At 32.7% G+C, this 18,514-nt stretch overlaps 1 protein-coding gene across 5 annotated transcripts in view; it reads left to right on the forward strand.

The window, feature by feature from the left end:
* LOC106883998 (protein CLEC16A) overlaps positions 1–18,514 on the forward strand; it is a 109,900-nt gene that overhangs the window by 83,730 nt on the left and 7,656 nt on the right. For all 5 annotated transcript variants that reach the window (XM_052978448.1, XM_052978449.1, XM_052978450.1 and 2 more), the window contains 9 exons: positions 6,045–6,097; positions 6,213–6,282; positions 8,002–8,156; positions 8,979–9,029; positions 9,333–9,461; positions 10,525–10,645; positions 11,816–11,858; positions 15,881–15,989; positions 17,966–18,251. In XM_052978448.1, coding sequence (XP_052834408.1) covers positions 6,045–6,097; positions 6,213–6,282; positions 8,002–8,156; positions 8,979–9,029; positions 9,333–9,461; positions 10,525–10,645; positions 11,816–11,858; positions 15,881–15,989; positions 17,966–18,251 — 1,017 coding nt within the window. The remainder of the gene's footprint in view (positions 1–6,044; positions 6,098–6,212; positions 6,283–8,001; positions 8,157–8,978; positions 9,030–9,332; positions 9,462–10,524; positions 10,646–11,815; positions 11,859–15,880; positions 15,990–17,965; positions 18,252–18,514) is intronic.

The raw sequence follows: 18,514 nt of genomic DNA on the forward strand, positions 1-18,514 counted from the left end.
ACACACACACACACACACACACACACACACACACACACACACACACACACACGTACATGTTGTTGAAGTTAGTGTTTTAAGGTTGAATTTTGTTTTCCATGTGAAAACTTTTGAGGGGTTTTCTCAAAATGTGAGAAAACAAAGAGTGACATGAAATTAAATTGAAGCATTCCATTTGAATTGTGGTATTTAAAATGATAATAAAGAAGGAGATTTTTATATTCAGATAGTGTTTATTATGCAAGGACTCACCATCAATGTTGATACTGAAAAGTTTGTGGTATCCACTGATGTTCTGATTAGTGAAGTCAGAATTAATAACCAAGAGGGCTGAAGAAATGCTTCAACTGGACATAGCTAACAAACAAAAGTTGTACATCTGCTTTTAGATCTTGACGCCTACAGCCTGGTCCTTATTGTACTCAATGAAGGGTTTACCAATCTGTATGGATGAGTTTTGCATCCAAAATTAAAAATCACACAAATTCTCTTCAGAAAATATCTCACTTGCAGAATCATCATATTGAAGATTTGTCTCCTCTTGCATATCTGTTCCTGCCTGCAGCACTTAAGCATCTGAAGTGAAACGATTAAAAAAAAACAAAAAAACAAATTGTCACCAAAATTTGGGAAATATATGTTAAGTTCTTTTTCCAGTTTCGTAAGATACTCAGTGATTAATACATACATTGTTGATTGTGATTTAGAAATTTTGTGACTAATAAACATTGCCATAGCCTAAGTATCAAATTGAATATTTCCTTTCCACAGGCATAGTTTTGCAATATATGTTCTGAGCTTAAGTACAAATTCACACTGTTGCATCTCTTTATTGACGACTCTGGTTTAGCATATTTTAGAACATCAAAGATATCAATAATACAACATGGTTTCAAATGGGAAAAGTAAAATTCAGTCAAGAAATGATCTTTCAAGGAAGCAAGAATATCTTTGTGTTTGTTAGAGTGTTGCAGCTTTTCCAGATATTTTCAAAGCTCAAACACATTTTGTGACATTTCCCATGGGAAAGCCAGTATGGAATAACTACAATAAAATTTCAAGACAAGATATTTCAATAATGTATGTTGTACACCTAATTAGAAAAATTCATCTGATATTTAACATACTAAAGTGTATTTAGATCTAATGAACTGCTTAACTGTGATGTTAAACTGCAGTTTTTAGTATTCCTGATGTAGGTCATTATAAATTTATCTACCACTAAATTTGGGCATCACCATCATCTTCAGACAGTTGTTTTAATAACCAGTTGCTTGGAGTTTATATAGTTAACCACCAGTGATAATACATTGGATCATTCACCTTATAAAACCATGTAATTCATAAACATAATGTGAACAGTTATTTCCATGACAGGATCTCTGAGGAAGCTACACATCTGCCCTAACATTCCTGGTACTCCATCATTTGTGCTTTTAGATTAAACCCATTTTAAACCATGTTGTTTGAAAAATTAATCTATCCTTTCAATGATGTCTGCTTCAGTTGTTGCTTTTAGTGCTGTATTAATCAAAAACTCTTCTGTAATGCCTTTATTGCTTATATTCTAAGCAAATATAAGTAACTGAAGATAATTTGCCACATCTGTGAACTCCAGTTAAATTACAAATCCAATTTCAGACTTGAAAACTTGCCAATTACTTGCTACAAAATGTCAAATATTTCTTTTATTGATTGTTGGATCATAGTTTGTTGGAGATAATTGAGTTTTTGTTTTTACAGATTCATCTCCAAGGATACAAAACACTGTTTATTTTGTTACTAGGAGGACAAGGTCTTCTCCCATGTTAGATAATTATAAGCAAAACTTTATCAGACATCTTCACTGGTTTACTGGAAAAATACCAGCACTTTGGTCTAGACATTTTTTTTAGCATTGTTCCTTTACTTTTGAAATAGTTAAGATCTCTATTTCTGAATGGAAAAGATTAGCTTCGTTAAGTCATTGCTGAAAGTTATAGTCAAAATATACATTGCAGAATTTTGATGCTATTGGAAATAAAGTCTCTAAATACTTCAATTTTGTGCTGACCTGAAGAGTAGAAAGAAGACATGAATGCAATAGGATAGTAGTTTTCAGGGTCAGAAAGGTTTATCTATAAGAGAATATTGAAGATAATTGTAGTGGAAGGAAGAATTGAGAATAAGTGGTGAATATGACAGTTAATGTCTGCAAAGTTGATAAAGTAATCTATGAACAGATTCTGTTGAAGTTAAATCATTTTATCATCTTGTGCTTCTCAATATCAGTAGGTTTTAGCTTTCTGTGGGACTTTCTATTTTCTGTTTTTTTAATTTTCCATCCTTTCACTATATCAGGCTATTTAATAATGTAATTCCAAGAGAACAGGATGTACCTGGAAATTCGCAATATACACTGTTAAGTATTAGATTCTAGTCAAGAGAATTGTATGCAAGTCCCTATGCTTGCATAGCTAAGAAATGTGCAATGCTACTTGTTCACTAACATTTCAATAATCACATATAATCAATGTGTGAAAGCAGTTTTGGATGAGTTTTTTTGTGATTGTTAGGGATTTCAAAAATTTGAACTTTGTGGTAGCTGAAAAGTTCAGTTTCAGATAATCTCAAACGTATCTACATACTTTCAAAAAGGTGTATTTGAATTTGATATCAAATTGTATTCCTATTCCTTCTCTTGTTGACTCTGTATGAATAGGGTTGGGGAGGGGGGGGGGCTTAGCTTCATCAGCAGCTAAATGGAGAAAGCTCCTTAAGCTGCTGCTGATTACTACTGCATGCAATGAGGGTTAAGTAAGAACATTGTTAGTTCTAAACATGAATGCTTTAAACTAATGTGACTGAATAAAAATAAACAAACAAAATAAATAATTGAAAATCAGTTATTTCTGTATTTCTCTATTTTTGCTGAAATGTCTTGTATTTAAAAGTATCTGGGTTTTTTTTTTCTTTTATGATAAAACTATCTCTTTTTGGAAGTAACTACATGATATGAATTTTTTAAGTGAGCAGCACTAAAACTGACACGTATGAATATGTCCTATTTGAAAAATTTAATACAGCTAATTTTGCTCACATGCAACTCCAACACACATCTAATGACTAATCCTTGTAGGCACCTGAGCAACCTAGCATGTTAAACTAACTGCTTGAGAACAAGCCAATTAAATATTTTCTTCTTTTATACTCTTGTTAGTTCTCCTTAAGCAGATATGTGGATTTTATGCATATCATTAGACAGATGTATACTTTTATATAGTATACTTTTATACAAGTATATATTGTATATATTTATACAAGTATAAAATATCCTCTATCTCAGTTTTGGTTGAACTTCAGTAATCAGTTAACATTTTAGCTGTGACCATTCTAAATGATGTAAGGCACTCTACTGTTTGTGCTGGAAATAACTCTATTCTGTTGACAACAAAATACATAATATATTTTATGACTAGATTTAAATGCTTGTAATATTTAAAAAGATAGGAGATCTATTTATATATAACAAATAAATTGCCCACACTCCCAACCTACACAAGATTAGGGGAGTGAATTTATCTATGGGGAAAAACCTTTTTTTTTTTTAAATTCTGTTGCCATATGAAGATGCAAAAAAAAAAAAAAAAAAAATTATACCTTGTGTGTCTCATCACCATTATCACAGTATTGATATTATAACCTGTTAAATTTCATCCCCAATCAGGCCACAACGTGCAACCTACAAATGAAAGTTGCACAAACACAAACACACACACAATATATTTGAAAAATTGTGTAAATATTCTAAGCCAAAGGCAATATTTTTTGACATGTGTTTTATACTAATTCAGCTAATTATTGTTTACTTTTAATTAGGACTTTAACTGTTTTTTGTCACATTTTAACTTTTTCTCTTATATATTATAGGATTAAGTTTTAAAAAATATGATTAAAATGTTATTTTAGGCTATTTATATATTTAATAAGTATTTTTATTGTGCACTTTCATATTACACAATAACTGTTTGCATTCTCAACAGTATCCAGTGACCACAATATCATAAGTTCAAACCTAACCTTGTTATGGAAAGCTTTACTCAATCCTTTGGATAAGATTGTGCTAATTTTTTATCTATAGTTAGCAGTTGGAAGAGTTTTTTGGTATTAGTTGCAGTAAACTTTACATACCTGAATCAGAGTAGACAAAATCCCCCTTAAATTGGAAATAAAACAATAGTAAAATAAAATTGTATCTAGTAAAAACAATTTCTGATTTTGTTGGGATACCTACCTTCTAATTTGCTCCTTTTCTTTTGGAAATATTAGGTTCATTGTAATTAGTTTTGCCTCACTATATATATGTGTGGATGTGTAGGTGTTAAATGAACACAAGAAACAAGTTAATGATATTTTTAAAAATTCATATAATTGTGTGTGTTTAGTCATGCAGATAAACTAAGATGTTTGTACTAAGCTGTTGCATTAAAAAAAAAGATAAATATAATAATTCTTTTTTTATTTTGCAATGTTTTTTTTCTATAAAAGATTTGGTATTTTTATGATTAAACCCTATTTTATTCACAATGTGTTTATATATCATTTTAACCTGTTAGCATTAAAATTTCTCTGTCAAATGTAGTGCTTGTTTGTTCACTTTGTTTTGAATTGATTATGCATTATTTCATAGCTTTGAGATTTTAATGGTATAATTGCTTATTTTTAAAATAACATTCTTTGGTAGGTGTGAGAAGTCAGATTTGGCCATTTTGAACATAAAACAAATAGAATATTTTGACCTGGCATGGCCAGCTTAAATGCTCAAGGGTTAACATTCTGAAATGTAAATGAAGAAACAATGGCATTTTAAGATCTAATTGTATGTGACTAATGAAATTTTCAAAGTTAAGATTATATATTGCCTGGAGAAGGAAAAATGTCTCATTGAGAAGCAGAGCATTGGGGAACAAAATTCAATAATCTTTTAAATGAGTGATAAACTTCAGAACTAGGTAACATTTTAGGGGTCTTTGTTACAGTTTTAAGTTTATTATTACTGAAAGATCAAAACGAATAATTAAATTTGTATCAAAAGAAATTTTTTTCCTTTTGTTGTTGACAGCAGTGTTTCTTCATTGCCAAGGATATTTCCAGGGTTTTTGAAACCTTGGGACCATTTACTAAGGAGTTGGATTAGTTTGGAGAAAATGTCGCACGCTCAATTCCTCACAGTGCTTGGTCTTAAAGTTCCTGCATCTATGGCAGTGGGAGGTGAGGTATGTTTGATTTCAAAGAGAAGCTAGTGCTGCAGTCAGTCATAGTCTATCGTGAAACTTTTTCTCAGTGGATTAATGACATGGCCATTGGTGGGACTTCAATTCAGAATGTAAAGAGCTAGAACAAATTACAAGGAATCTTGTTCAATGCTCTAATAATTCTGCCAGTCCATTGCCCTAGATTGTTACTTTATCAACACTGAAAGGATGGAAAGTAAATTTGACCATGGTGGGATTTGATTTCTGAGTACAGAGAGCTGGAAAAACTAGTGTCAGGCTTTCTATCCAATACTATAATGACTAAAAATTTGGCACCTGATAATTATATTCGTATCAGAAGAAATGTTTTTTTTAGATGGTTCAAATTGTAGGAGTATATTTGATCATAGGCTGTGTGTGTGTGTGCGTGCGTGCGTGCGTGCGTGCGTGTGCGTGTGTGCGTGTGTGCATGCGTGCGTGCGTGCGTGTGTGCGCGTGTGCCTGCGCGCATGCGTGCGTGCGTGTGTGTGTGTGTGAGAGGGAGGGGGGAGGTTATATACAAGTGAGAAGGGACCAGATAATCTAGGCATTTATCTCAGGCAGTACTTACTATTGTGTGAAATATATTACATATTGGTCATGACTATATCATTGTTCTATTCCATGTTTATATAGATGATGTTTGATTTGTCACTCACGTGTTGTTGTAACAATTGTAAACCATGGAACAAATGGAATGCCAACTACTTTATTCTTCACTTATATAGGTATTTAGTAGTTATATTTTATATCTTGTGTTTTCATATCTAGGAATACACCAAGGCCTTCTGGATACTGTGCTAATGCCAACAGAACGATGTGAGGTAATATAAGCAATATAATTAATATTCTGTTAATTATTTGGTTAACTTGTGATCTTTTAATTTCATTAATTGAATTCTTGTAAAATTTTACAAACCAATTTTCTTTTTCATTCAGACTAAAGAATATTATAACATAGCATTAGTAGAAAAATTGATCAAGATCATCACCTTAGCCTGTCAGCCCTGTAAGTAATAACTTTAATTTTTATATCCTAGAAGTATATATACATATATTTATGTTGCTTTCTGAATTTTCTATTAATCTAAAATCTGAGTGACTTATACTGGGTCATTTATTAAACCAGGGTTATAAACATATGTAGGTGGCTAACCATGGACAGCTGTTATATATTGTTTTTGTTTCACCATTAATTTACCAGTCTGATAATGATACTCAACTTCTTTTTTTTCTTTTCAAACAACCTACTGACTCCATTAAAAAAATAAAATGGTAGATAATGTCATGGGAACTGAATGTTTGTAGAATTCTAAATATATTGAGAGAAGTGTCACCTTAACACCTCATCACCACTATTTTTATCACTTTCCAGTTCCACTGGATCACTCCTATCATCTCATTTAAAATATGAGTACTCATGTAGCTCCTTCACAACAAGAAACTTGTTCTGCTGTGGCCCTTTTCTCTCATAGTTTACCCCTCTCTACCTTCCAAATCATAACATGAAGTTATCCCCATTTGGGTTGCAAGCTTCATGACAACCTTACTAGTGCTAGTGGCACGAAAAAAAGCACCCAGTACATGTTGTAAAATGGTTGGCATTAGGGAGGCATCCAGCCATAGAAACCATGCCAAAATAGACACTTGAACATGATGCAGTTCTTGAAGCCATTGGATCTTGTCCAACACCTACCAACATAGAACATGGATGTTAAATGAAGATGATGAAAGTATTAGTAACTCGGTCATTGACATGGTACTGTAAAGAATAAATGTTTATTAAATGGCAAATATGACTCCCATAATATACAGTTTCTTTCAACATAGTATTAACATCTTCTGCTGTGAACAGTTAAGAAATTAGTTTTCACATTTTTTACAAAAGCATCATCTTCATGGTTAAATAAGATTGATATAGCTGATGCTCATCCCAACTTTCTGCAGGAAAAATGTGGTGCTAATGTTTGCAACAAGGTGAACTTTGCTTGCCCATACATTGTAATCCCTAACATATTCATGTGCTGTCATCTTCCTGCCTCTTTTACAATCATTACAATGATTTTTTGCTCCTGGAAACAGTATTCCACCTCTAAGCTCTCTTGATGCAACTACTTCCCTTATCACCATTCCTTTTGTTTTACCCTCCAAATTAAACATTTTGCTGAATCTTTTCCTACTCATTTTATTCTTGAAACATTTATGTGCATAATTTCAAACTGAAAATCAATTGCAACCTCACTAGTCTGATATGATCAGGATATTCATTGAATTTAACTTCAGCATATGATCACATGTTTATAGAAGGTGCAGTAGCATAGGTATAGTCAATTGAATTAATCTCAGTGTATTATTAATTGTTGTTTCTTAACCCAAGTGAACGACCAAGTCAACCCTGGTGAGATTTGAACTAGCAACTTCAAGGGATATAGTTAAATACTGCGACATATTTAGTCTTCATTAGACATTAAAAGATGCTCATATCAATCTACAAATTTCCAAGAACATCAACCACATCATGGAAGGCCTACAAAGATCATAGACATTTCCTCTTTTCATCTGATTATCTATTTTAAAAATAAATGCCTAGTATTCAACCATTAAAGAATTAGCATATTTTTGTCATGAGTGTGTTTTAGAAAAGTGATTCTATAAAATACATACAACTTCCTTTATTTCATTGTTGTCAAATGACTGATGGTATTTTTTTCTTTTGGGATATTTTTAGCTGCCAAATTACGATTAGCTACATTAGAATTAAGCATAAAATTATTAAAACAATTGGTATACAGAAATGGGAGATCATTTTTGCAAGACAGACATCTGGCATGTGTTGAAAATGCACGAGAATGCAGTAACCAGTTGTTGCGTAACTTCTATAAGGTTTGTAACTTTCATTCTTATACTTAGATTTTGTTTCAATGGCTTTGTCATAAATATTCTTAGTGATAATATGATATAGGCTAAATGCAATATAATTATATTACTGATTATGATTTAAGTTTACTGCTGCTGTCATTGTGTGGTGAGCCTGCTTACTGTAGTCTGATTGGAGATCTGTGTTGAAACTTAATGGTTAAATGGCTCTTCTATGATATAACTGCATACGAACTATTATTTTCTATATAACAGAATTAGATGAAATACAAATTTTAGTAAACTTTCTTCTTGCCTGCTCTATTTGTTGAAAAGTTTTGACAATTTTTAATAACAATATTTTCAATAACATTGCCAAAATTTTTAGCTTTGATATTTGTTAATATTCACAAAGATGCTTGTTATAATGTACCATGAATATCTTTTTATACTAATGCTTTATAGAGCATACTAATGCTTTATAAATGTATATACTTTTATAATAAATACTGTGCTGTGAGTTTAGTTTGATTTATGTTTAATATTCTTATGGAATCAAGTTTAGATTATTTATAATAATGATTTCTAATGTTGGTACAAGGACTTTTGTTCCCATGGAAATATGTTGTTGATTGAATCGGCTTCAGTGCTTGACAGTTATATATTTTATCGACCTCATGAAGATTTAATGGGATTTGAACTCAGACATAACTAAATACTGCAATTAAAATAATCCTCTGAGTTTAGTCCAATTATTTAAAATTATTCTGTGAGTTTAGCATGGCTAATATATATTTTCATAATTTGATATCAAATATCATACCTATTTTATTCTCTTTGTTTTCACAGAGTGAAGAGATATTTCTTGATATGTTTGAAGATGAATACAGAGAAATGATGGTATTTTATAATTCAAATTTTTTTTATTGCTAATTTACTGTTTTTTTAATATGAAGATTAAAAAAATAATCAAATACTGAAAATACCTATTGATTATAAACTAAATTTCAATTCTAAATTTAAATGAAACTTAAATTTAACTAAATGGTTTTCATTCTTTATGGAATCTTAGTTAATTACTATAAGATAATTTATAATACTATTTTCTTTCACTTGTTAATTCAGATTTACAAATTGGAAATATTTTTGTATTTGCTTTTTTTGTACGTTCCTTTATAACTGACTTGGAAAGTTTTGTTTCAGGAGCGGCCTTTGAATGTTGAGTACCTTACCATGGATGCTTCAATTTTACTACCTCCCACAGGCACACCTCTTACTGGCATTGCCTTCAACAAACGGCTTCCTTGTGGAGAGGTGGAACGAGCTAGACGAGTAAGACTTGTTATTTTCTCTCTTAAAAACACTTGAAACCACTCTCTCTTCTTTCACTCATGATCAATCCACACGTGCACACACACACACACACACACACACACACACAAACCCACTTGCATGCACACCTGCATGCATTATTTTCAAAGTAGTGCAATAATTTGGTTTTCTGTTTGTGGGTATCTTATATGCTTTTGGCTATATGTAGAAAACGTCACATGTGGATTCAGTTACATCTTTGGATTACATAGTGAAGTGAATAGCAGTGCTATTTTATGACAGTAAGTTTTCATTTCCTAGTTTGTGTTAGAACAACAGTAATTGGGGAACCAATTCATTTATAAAATATTCAACTAATTAGCAGCAAAGCTAATGAGAAAGCTAGCAAACTGAATTTAATACATAGGTCCTGTTCCCATTTGAACCATTTTCATTTACATCACTAATATTGAGCATCAGTTTTTTTCATTTTACCCCCCACCCCCACCCCCCGAAACTTTTATTATTGACATACTCTGTGATTTATTCTCTAAAACAAACCATCTCAACTAACTTGTTAAACTGAAGAAAGAGGCAGAGCAATACTTACCGCTTTCAACTCTCTAGACAGAATAATCAAGGGCCAGTAACTGACGATACAATAAGTTTCAAACTAAACTTGCCATATTAGAATTGTTTTTCTGAGGAGTAATTTGATATACTCGTGGATTACCAACAGGTCATCTCATTATTTGACTACTGATGATTAGTAACATTATGCCAGCTCTTCCTGTCATTTCTTTAATACTTTCAACATTAGTTTCTATTTATTAAAGTATTCATCTCAGTCAGTTTTGTTTTTATATGAAGAAAAAGTGTGATATTGTAATTGATAAATTTTTTTTTTGCTAAGATGTGTTCTTGATATCAACTTATTGATTGGTATACCACTGAAAAAATCACAGTAATTTTATTAAAAAAAACCCCATCCAATGCTTTGATTAGTTTTAAAATGCCTTGAAACACATAGGCTGAGTATTCTTGTTAAAAAAAAATGTGGCTAACTTTCACCTGTTTCCCTCAGGCTATTCGAGTTTTCTTTTTGATACGTGATTTATCACTGACTTTACTGAAAGAGGAGGAAATTCATTTACCTTTGACCAAAGAACATGAATGCATCAAGACTAATGAAATACGCGATCTTAGTAAGTTACTTTTCTACCTGTCACTTCAACCCCACCCCTATTCTCCGATTTCCTCATTTCCATTTTTTTAGATATCTGTTTGCTATATTTTTACCTTTGTAAGTTTGAATACCCTATCCCCATGAATGTAACTTGCAGATAAATATAGTTTGGTGGCATGTATCATGATTTTACTTATTGATTTAGGTTCTTCTGTAGTTGTGAGCAAACATAGACATTGTTTCAGTTCCTACTCCCTCATCTTTGGCTTAGAAGATCATTGAGGATGTGATAGTTAGTGGGAGAGAGGGGTACACCAGCACTTGACTGGTTCTCGTTTTCAGCTGAGTAGACTGGAGCAGTGGGAAATGAAATGCCCAGTTCAGTAATTGCCTTATGATCATGAAACCAACACCCTAATTATTAGGCCATGTACCTTCACAGATCTGGATAATGTCATTACAATGTACCATCTTAAAAGCATAGCTTTAAACAGTTTATCTAGTATTACTTAGACAATGTAATTCTAGATACATTTTGTCTGAACTAAAGATGGTATGGTCACAGTTGAAACCCCTCTTTATTAGGGCTGACCTAGAGTTAAACAATAGCAACTATATTATCTTTTTTGCAGTAAAATTGAATCAGTAAAGTGAATGGATTAACATTTATAACTGGTTGATTTATTGGGTTGTTGGCCCACCTGTTTACTTGTTAATTCTCATCACTTGATTTAGTGAAGATACTTGAATTAAGTTTCAAGTCTAACTGTAAATAGGTATGGTGTCAGTCTAGTTCACCGCTGAAAACTTTAAAATGGAGATAAACTGTGTTCACCACAATAAAAACAAAATAGTTACTGATAGAAATGTTAATGAAATGCCTTGTAAACCACTCACCTACCTCAACAAGGGAGCCTTTTCTCGAGCCTATAGCCTGCTAGAAATAATGAAGTAACCATCAAAATTACATCCTACTCTTTTATAGACACATTGGATAACTCCATACTAGGCATACTACATCTGGTAATAAAAAATGGAATGGTCATATCGAGATTGTTTTCTTTTTCCCTGTTCTGCAGCATCAGGTGACCTGAGGCTAAACAATAACCTCTTTATATGATGTTACTATTTAGAAAAATATTTTTTGAGGGATTTTTACTTGTATCTTAAAATGTTTTATTCTTTTCAGATAACAGTGATCTCATTGCCTGTACTGTTGTTACAAAAGAAAGGTAAGACTGGAGAATAAATTTCATATGTTTCTTAATTCATTTATTCTTCTTTTTAACCCTTTTGTTAGCATATTTCTGTTGAGATGCTCTGTGTTTCTTGCAATTGATATTAAATATAACAAAGAATTTAGTAGAGTAACTTAGTTATCATTCAGCTTGTGTTAGGAACATAAATTGTGTTTAATTCAGAACTTTTGAAAACAAGACATTTGTACCACAGAGCCAGAGGCAGTTTCAGCCGGGTTGGTATCAAAAGGGTTGAAAAGCTTTTTAGTTTACACTATAAAAGGCTATTTTTATTTGTATGCATTTTACATTTGTGAGAGAGAAAGAGTAGCTGAGTGACTTAACTACAACATGAGTTACTGGTGTTTGTTTTATTGATGAATGTTGATCTGGGGATTGTGTAAACACCAAAATAATTATTGCTATGTCGTTTTATTTTCTTGTACATATGTAATATTGAAAAGGAAGTATTCTGAAAAAGTAAATATATAAAAGGTTTGTGTTTGTACATTCATACATACAAAATTTTTATGCATATAGGAGAGAGAACTGTGGAGATGGCAGGTAACTGGATCTCATAGTTCATAGTATCTATCAGGTTGTCCCATAAGTTCTGTCCGAATTTTGAATAAAGAAAACAAGTGATCAAATGTTATATTTAATTGAAATTTAATCATCAATGTACTTTCCCTGATTATCTATGACTTCCTTCCATCTATTTACAAGCTTTTTAATCTCATCAATGTAAAACTCTTTTGGTTTCAAAGCGAAGAACTCTGAAATGTCAGTTTCAACCTCCTCCTGGCTTGCGAAAGTTATGTCCCCCAAATGATTCTGTAAACTACGAAGCAAATGGTAGTCTGAAGGAGCAAGGTCAGGAGAATAAGGTGGATGAGAAATTTTTTCCCAACCAAGCTCTTTGATCTTCTGTGATGTGATCTTTGCAGTGTGGGGTCGTGCATTGTCCTGATGAAACATCACTCCTTTTCGATTCACTAAAGCAGGTCTTATTTTCTTCAAAGCTTGGTTCAAACATTCTATTTGCTGTCAGTCGACTTGAGCATTGATTGTTGCATTAGGTGGTAACAATTCAAAGTGAATTACTCCTTTGCAATCCCACCAGATAGAGAGAAGAACCTTTTTCTCATGAAGTTCCTTTCTCAGTTGTGGTTGAGCTTTTTCCTTTTAACATTTCGATAGCAGATCCATTTTTCGTCACCAGTCACAAGTCTATCCAAAAAGGGTGAAATGAATTTGCAAGAATGGAGAGAAGAGCAGATGTCAACTTGAGATTTGCGGTTGCTTTTGGACAATTCATGAGGCACCTATTTTCCAAGTTTAGGAAACTTTCCAAGTTGTTGAAGATGACGATGAACAGTTGTATTGTTTGAACTAAGCTTTATTGCCAATTCTTCAACTGATAATGCAGGATTTTCTTCAAGTAATTCCTCAAGGAGCTTAACATCAAACTCAACTGGACGTCCTGTTCGATCTTCATCTTCAAGGCTGAAATCTCCACTTCTGAATTTTGAAAACCATCTTCTGCAAGTTCTTTCATTCAAGCATTCTTTCCCATAAACTGAGTGTATGTTTCAAGTCACTTTGGCTGCAGAGTTTCCTGTTTTGTACTCATGAAGCATTATGTGCCTTAAATGCTCTTTGGATACTTCCATGTTGAAAGGGTTTTAATCAAAGAAATTTTAATTCTATTATTCTGTAAAATAATATTTAATTAGTTTAAATGTACACAAATACATAAAAATAATTTTTAATTCAATTAAACATTCTAAAATACTATTAAATTTCATTCAATTTTAAAAAAGATAAAATCAGACAGAACTTATGGGATGACCTGATAATTACTCTGTTCAATTCTAGTATATATACTTTTTGCTTGTATCAATTGAAGAGTCGTTACACGACTCAGAGTACGGAAGTTTGACCCAGTTTTGTAGAGACCTAAACTACCAAAACTCAATAAAATCGTGCTATAGCTGCAGTATTATATATTTTGTGTCACATATTTAAAAATTTTTGAAAATACTTTCTCTTGAAAATGTCAATTTTTCAGAAAGTTACAATGTTTTCTTTAAATCTCTCAGGTATTTCACCTGTTTTCCTATACTTAACCTTTAAAGAAGATATTTTGCTCTTTATCTTTGCCTCTGTTGGATACGTGGATATATCATCGTGTGGAGGATGTCTTTGTTGGAACAATTCCCATGCCCTGCATGGTGTGATATTAAGATCTTCCCAAAATATTTCCAGCACTGTTGACTTGAATGGCTCATGAATTCCATAGCTAGCATTATACAATGTTGATTGTCCCTTTCTTTTCTTTGCCATCAAGGATGAAATAACAATTCGAACTTCTGTTTCCAATGGTAAATCCAAATGCCCAGGATGTTTACGTTTAAGTTCCACTAACATTTTACCTGGACCTCGTTTCATAGCTTTGTTTTCATTACCCAAATTAAACATATCAATAATTTCTTGTTTAAATGGATCCACATACTTTCTACCATACTTATTACTCTGCTTTCTTGTTCTTGCCTATCCTGTTTCAAATCCACAACATGCATTATTATGCTAGATTGCTTCATGAATGGGATCAAACATCTGAAGTTCTTCAACATTTCAACTAGTATTAATCACCTCAAATTGATGCTGTTCATATATATCTTTAGCATAAACAATAGCTTGACTGATTAAATCTTCTTGTCTTAAGGCTCCCTTGCAATTATGGATTTCCATTTTGTAGGCAGTTGCAAATTCCCTACAACATAAATTACATTGAAGTGGATTTTCATCGTTGGATTCCATATCCAAATCATTAATATTTGATGCTACAGCAAGTCCAATACGATGCTTATCTGGGATATTCCCCTCAACACCATAAACAATACATTTTGTTAAGCTGCCTCTACCTTTCTCTACAACACCAATATCTTCAACAGTGTCTGTATCAAATATTTCATTTTCACTGGAAGTACAATCTTCTTCATTGGATTTGCTTTCACAATTTCCTTCATTTACGTTGTTCGTAGTGCCATTGATAAGGTTGTATGTTGCTGTCAATGGTAAGTTCAAATTTTCATAAACTGAGCGGAATTTCTTGTTGAATCAAACTGTACTTCCATATGATCACCTATGTTTTGTAATTTTCCAATTAGCTCTAAGGTTTCCTGTTCAAACTGTTCAACAGCAGGCCTATTAATACCAACCAATTCTGCCACTGTATTACTTACACCACCATTAACATTTAAAGCATCAACTAATTCAACAGGTGTTATAACATCTGAACCCATATTACAATGCATATACGCATGGCTCATAGTTTTAGCAAAATGAACATCAATACTGCCTTTACCATCTTGTACATCAGTGTGTACAAAAGTACAAAGTTTAAGGTTGTATCTATCTGCAATTTTATATAATGTAAACAATCTTTCCCTTATAACATCTTGCATTGTCAGATTATACATAAAAATTTCGAGTGTATGGAAATTTAGTTGATATTTGTCTACATACTGCATCAAAATAGGACATAACAGCCACATAGTCTTGCTTAACTATCCCCGGTAGAAATGTGATTGAAGTAAGTGATATGATAATCCTTTAAATTTTCAGTATTACGCCGTTCTTCATGGTTCCATGCCACGATAACCCTTTCTTACCGTAAAAATCTGTAGACTTCATATCTTTAATAGTTTCAAAGAAACCAAGACAGACATTTAAACATTCAGCTAGGTAGAATAATATGATAAAATTGGAAGTCAGTTTTTGGTGGCTGGATGTGCTGGAATGAGTGAACATTTAAATGACCGGTTCTGAAGTAGCAGAGAACTTACTTTATCTCTTATCCCTCAATACTTCTCTCTAGCGCCTGGATCTGTTTCTCTGAAAACATTTGGTTACTTCTAGTTTGGAATGAAATAAGTCATTTAAAGTTAAGCATGCTGCAGTTACTTTAATTCTGTTTTATATATATATATATATACCATTTTACTTTTTAGGAAACAAGAACGACGCTTTCTTGTTATTGACAGCAAGCAGTTGATTCTTGTAGAACCTGATGCCAAACGATTAGGTTGGGGTGTGGTTCGATTTGTAGGTTTTCTCCAGGTTTGTATATTTATCTTCAATTTTGTTTGTATGTATGTGTGTGTGTGCATGTGCACATGTAGTTATATGTAAAAGGAACTTCATCTAATTTCTCATCTGCCAATCACTATGGACATCTAACTCACACCTACATTTAACAATAAATCATAACTGAACCAACAAGGAAGACTCTCTGTGTCACTTGCTCTATTAGAAATAGCAGTTACATCACTTTAATCATGAGTAGGTTTGTTAGATGAAGGTGAGCTGTAGTTAAACAGTAACTTATAAAACTAACTCTATTATTTATATTTGAATGGATATTTGTCCTCATCTTGTTTCTTGTTAACACAACGTTTCAGCTGATATACTCTCCAGCCTTCATTAGGTGTCTTGGGGGAAATTTTGAACCTTGGTTCTCATTTCTGAGGTATTTTTCGATGTTATTGTTATTATTATTATTCTGGTTACTGCCTGGAATCGAACTCGGAATCTTGCGGTTAGTAGCCCACGCTCTTAACCACTACGCCATATGCCCACGGGCATATGGCGTTGGGTATATCAGCCAAAATGTTGTGTTAACAGCAAACAAGATGAGGACAAATATCTGTCAAATGTAAATAATGTAAATAATTCCTCATCTCTTAAATATAGAACTGAAAAATAACTGTTTCAGATATAGAGAGTGTTAGAATTCGTGGAATGTAAGATGGCAAGCTGGCAGAAACGTTAGCATGCCGGGTGAAATGCTTACCAGTATTTTGTCTGAATTTACATTCTGAGTTCAATTTCCAACGAGGTTGACTTTGCCTTTCATCCTTTCGGAGTCAATAAATTAAGTACCAGTTGTGTACTGGGGTTGATCTAATCAACTGGCCCCCTCCCCCAAAATTTCCAGCCTTGTGCCTAGAGTAGAAAAGAATTTGTGGAATGTGTGTGTGAGTGGTGGTGGGGGAAGCAAGTGAAAAACGCCACATTTTATCACCAAGTTTTATACAAATAATTTGTTTAAAAAAATGTGTTTTATGAGGCACTGATGTTTGATTGCCAGCAGCCAATTAGTGACTGTTCAAAAGTAATGCCAGTGTATTTGCATCATAACATCTCTTATATATACTGATTTGGAATAATAAAGTTTAATCATAAGCTGCACTGAATTCAAATAAGACAGACATAGACTATCACTAACTCACCAATTCTTGCTGACACAGACCATCACTAGCTCTGTCTATTCTAGTGACTATCTTTTTACTCTTGTGTTAGCTGTGTAGTTTGATCCCAGTGTGTGGATGTTGTTGGCTGGCATCCACTATTTTAACCACGGGTTAACTAATATCTTGAGTGAAATTATAACTAAAAGAAGCCTATCATATATGTAGTGTGTGTGTGTATGCAAGTGAGTTTGTATTTCCTCTCATTTTCACGTGTGTTCACTTATTGTAAATAAAAGGCTCAGACAAATGATGTCATTTGTTCTCAGTTCTCCATGTAACCATTTTTTAACTGTTTGTTGTTCGATAGACTGGAAGATTATTACTTTGCATGGAAACAAGTGAGGGTTGAATTAGAAAGGGCATCCAGCTGTAGAAAACACTGCCTCAATATTGCCTTGTGTATTCCATGCAAGCATGGAAAAGTAGATGTTAAGTCAGTGATGAACAAAGCAAACAAAAATTAGTCTTTAAATCTCTGTATACAGTATACCTGGTCTTTGTTAGTTTTTTAGTGTAGGTGAGTGACAGAAAATGAAGAACTTTAGAGTAAATACAATGCAGTATCTAGTTTCATCTTCTCTGTTTTAAGTTCAAATCCAACTGAGGTTATAGTAGCCTTTTATTATTTCTAGAGTTGATAAAATAGTACCAGTCTTGTTCATGTGTGAAAGTGAGTTGATATAACCATATCCCAGCCTTATAAATTTGTAGACTTGTGTCCATGTTAAGAATCAATTGTTTGAGGAGCTTTAAAATTTCATTTCTATTCTCTCTATATTGCAGGATGTTGAAGTCTCAGGTGACAAAGACGACAGCCGTTCTCTACATATCACTGTGCATAAACAGTCCTTGTCAGCACATTCAAGGCCTGTTCCTCTTCTATCAGCACGTTTTATCTTTGATGACCATATTCGTTGTATGGCAGCAAAACAACGTCTTAGTAAAGGAAGAATAAAAGCTCGACAACAAAAAATGCAGAAAATTGAACGACTTTTAGATATCCGGACACAAAGTAATTCTGGTACCATTTATCCAAATGCCAGTGGCACACGTACTGGAGCTATCCCAGGTACATCACAAAGCTTTTCTCATATGTCTATTATTCGCTTGTTAAAGCTTAAATTTTTTAAAGACTAAACCTTATCAATGTTTTTAGTGCCAAAACATTTAATATATTTTTCTTTTGTGTTGATTTTTTAATAAATATGAAGTATTTCATATAAAACTAACAATATTTACAAATGTTATTTTAAAGAAAGCGAATTGGTTTCATCTATTAATTTGAATAACACACGTGCATGTATGTGTGTACGTATATATATATATATATAT

Source organism: Octopus bimaculoides, chromosome 2 (assembly GCF_001194135.2).
Source record: "Octopus bimaculoides isolate UCB-OBI-ISO-001 chromosome 2, ASM119413v2, whole genome shotgun sequence".
Taxonomy (NCBI): domain Eukaryota; kingdom Metazoa; phylum Mollusca; class Cephalopoda; order Octopoda; family Octopodidae; genus Octopus; species Octopus bimaculoides.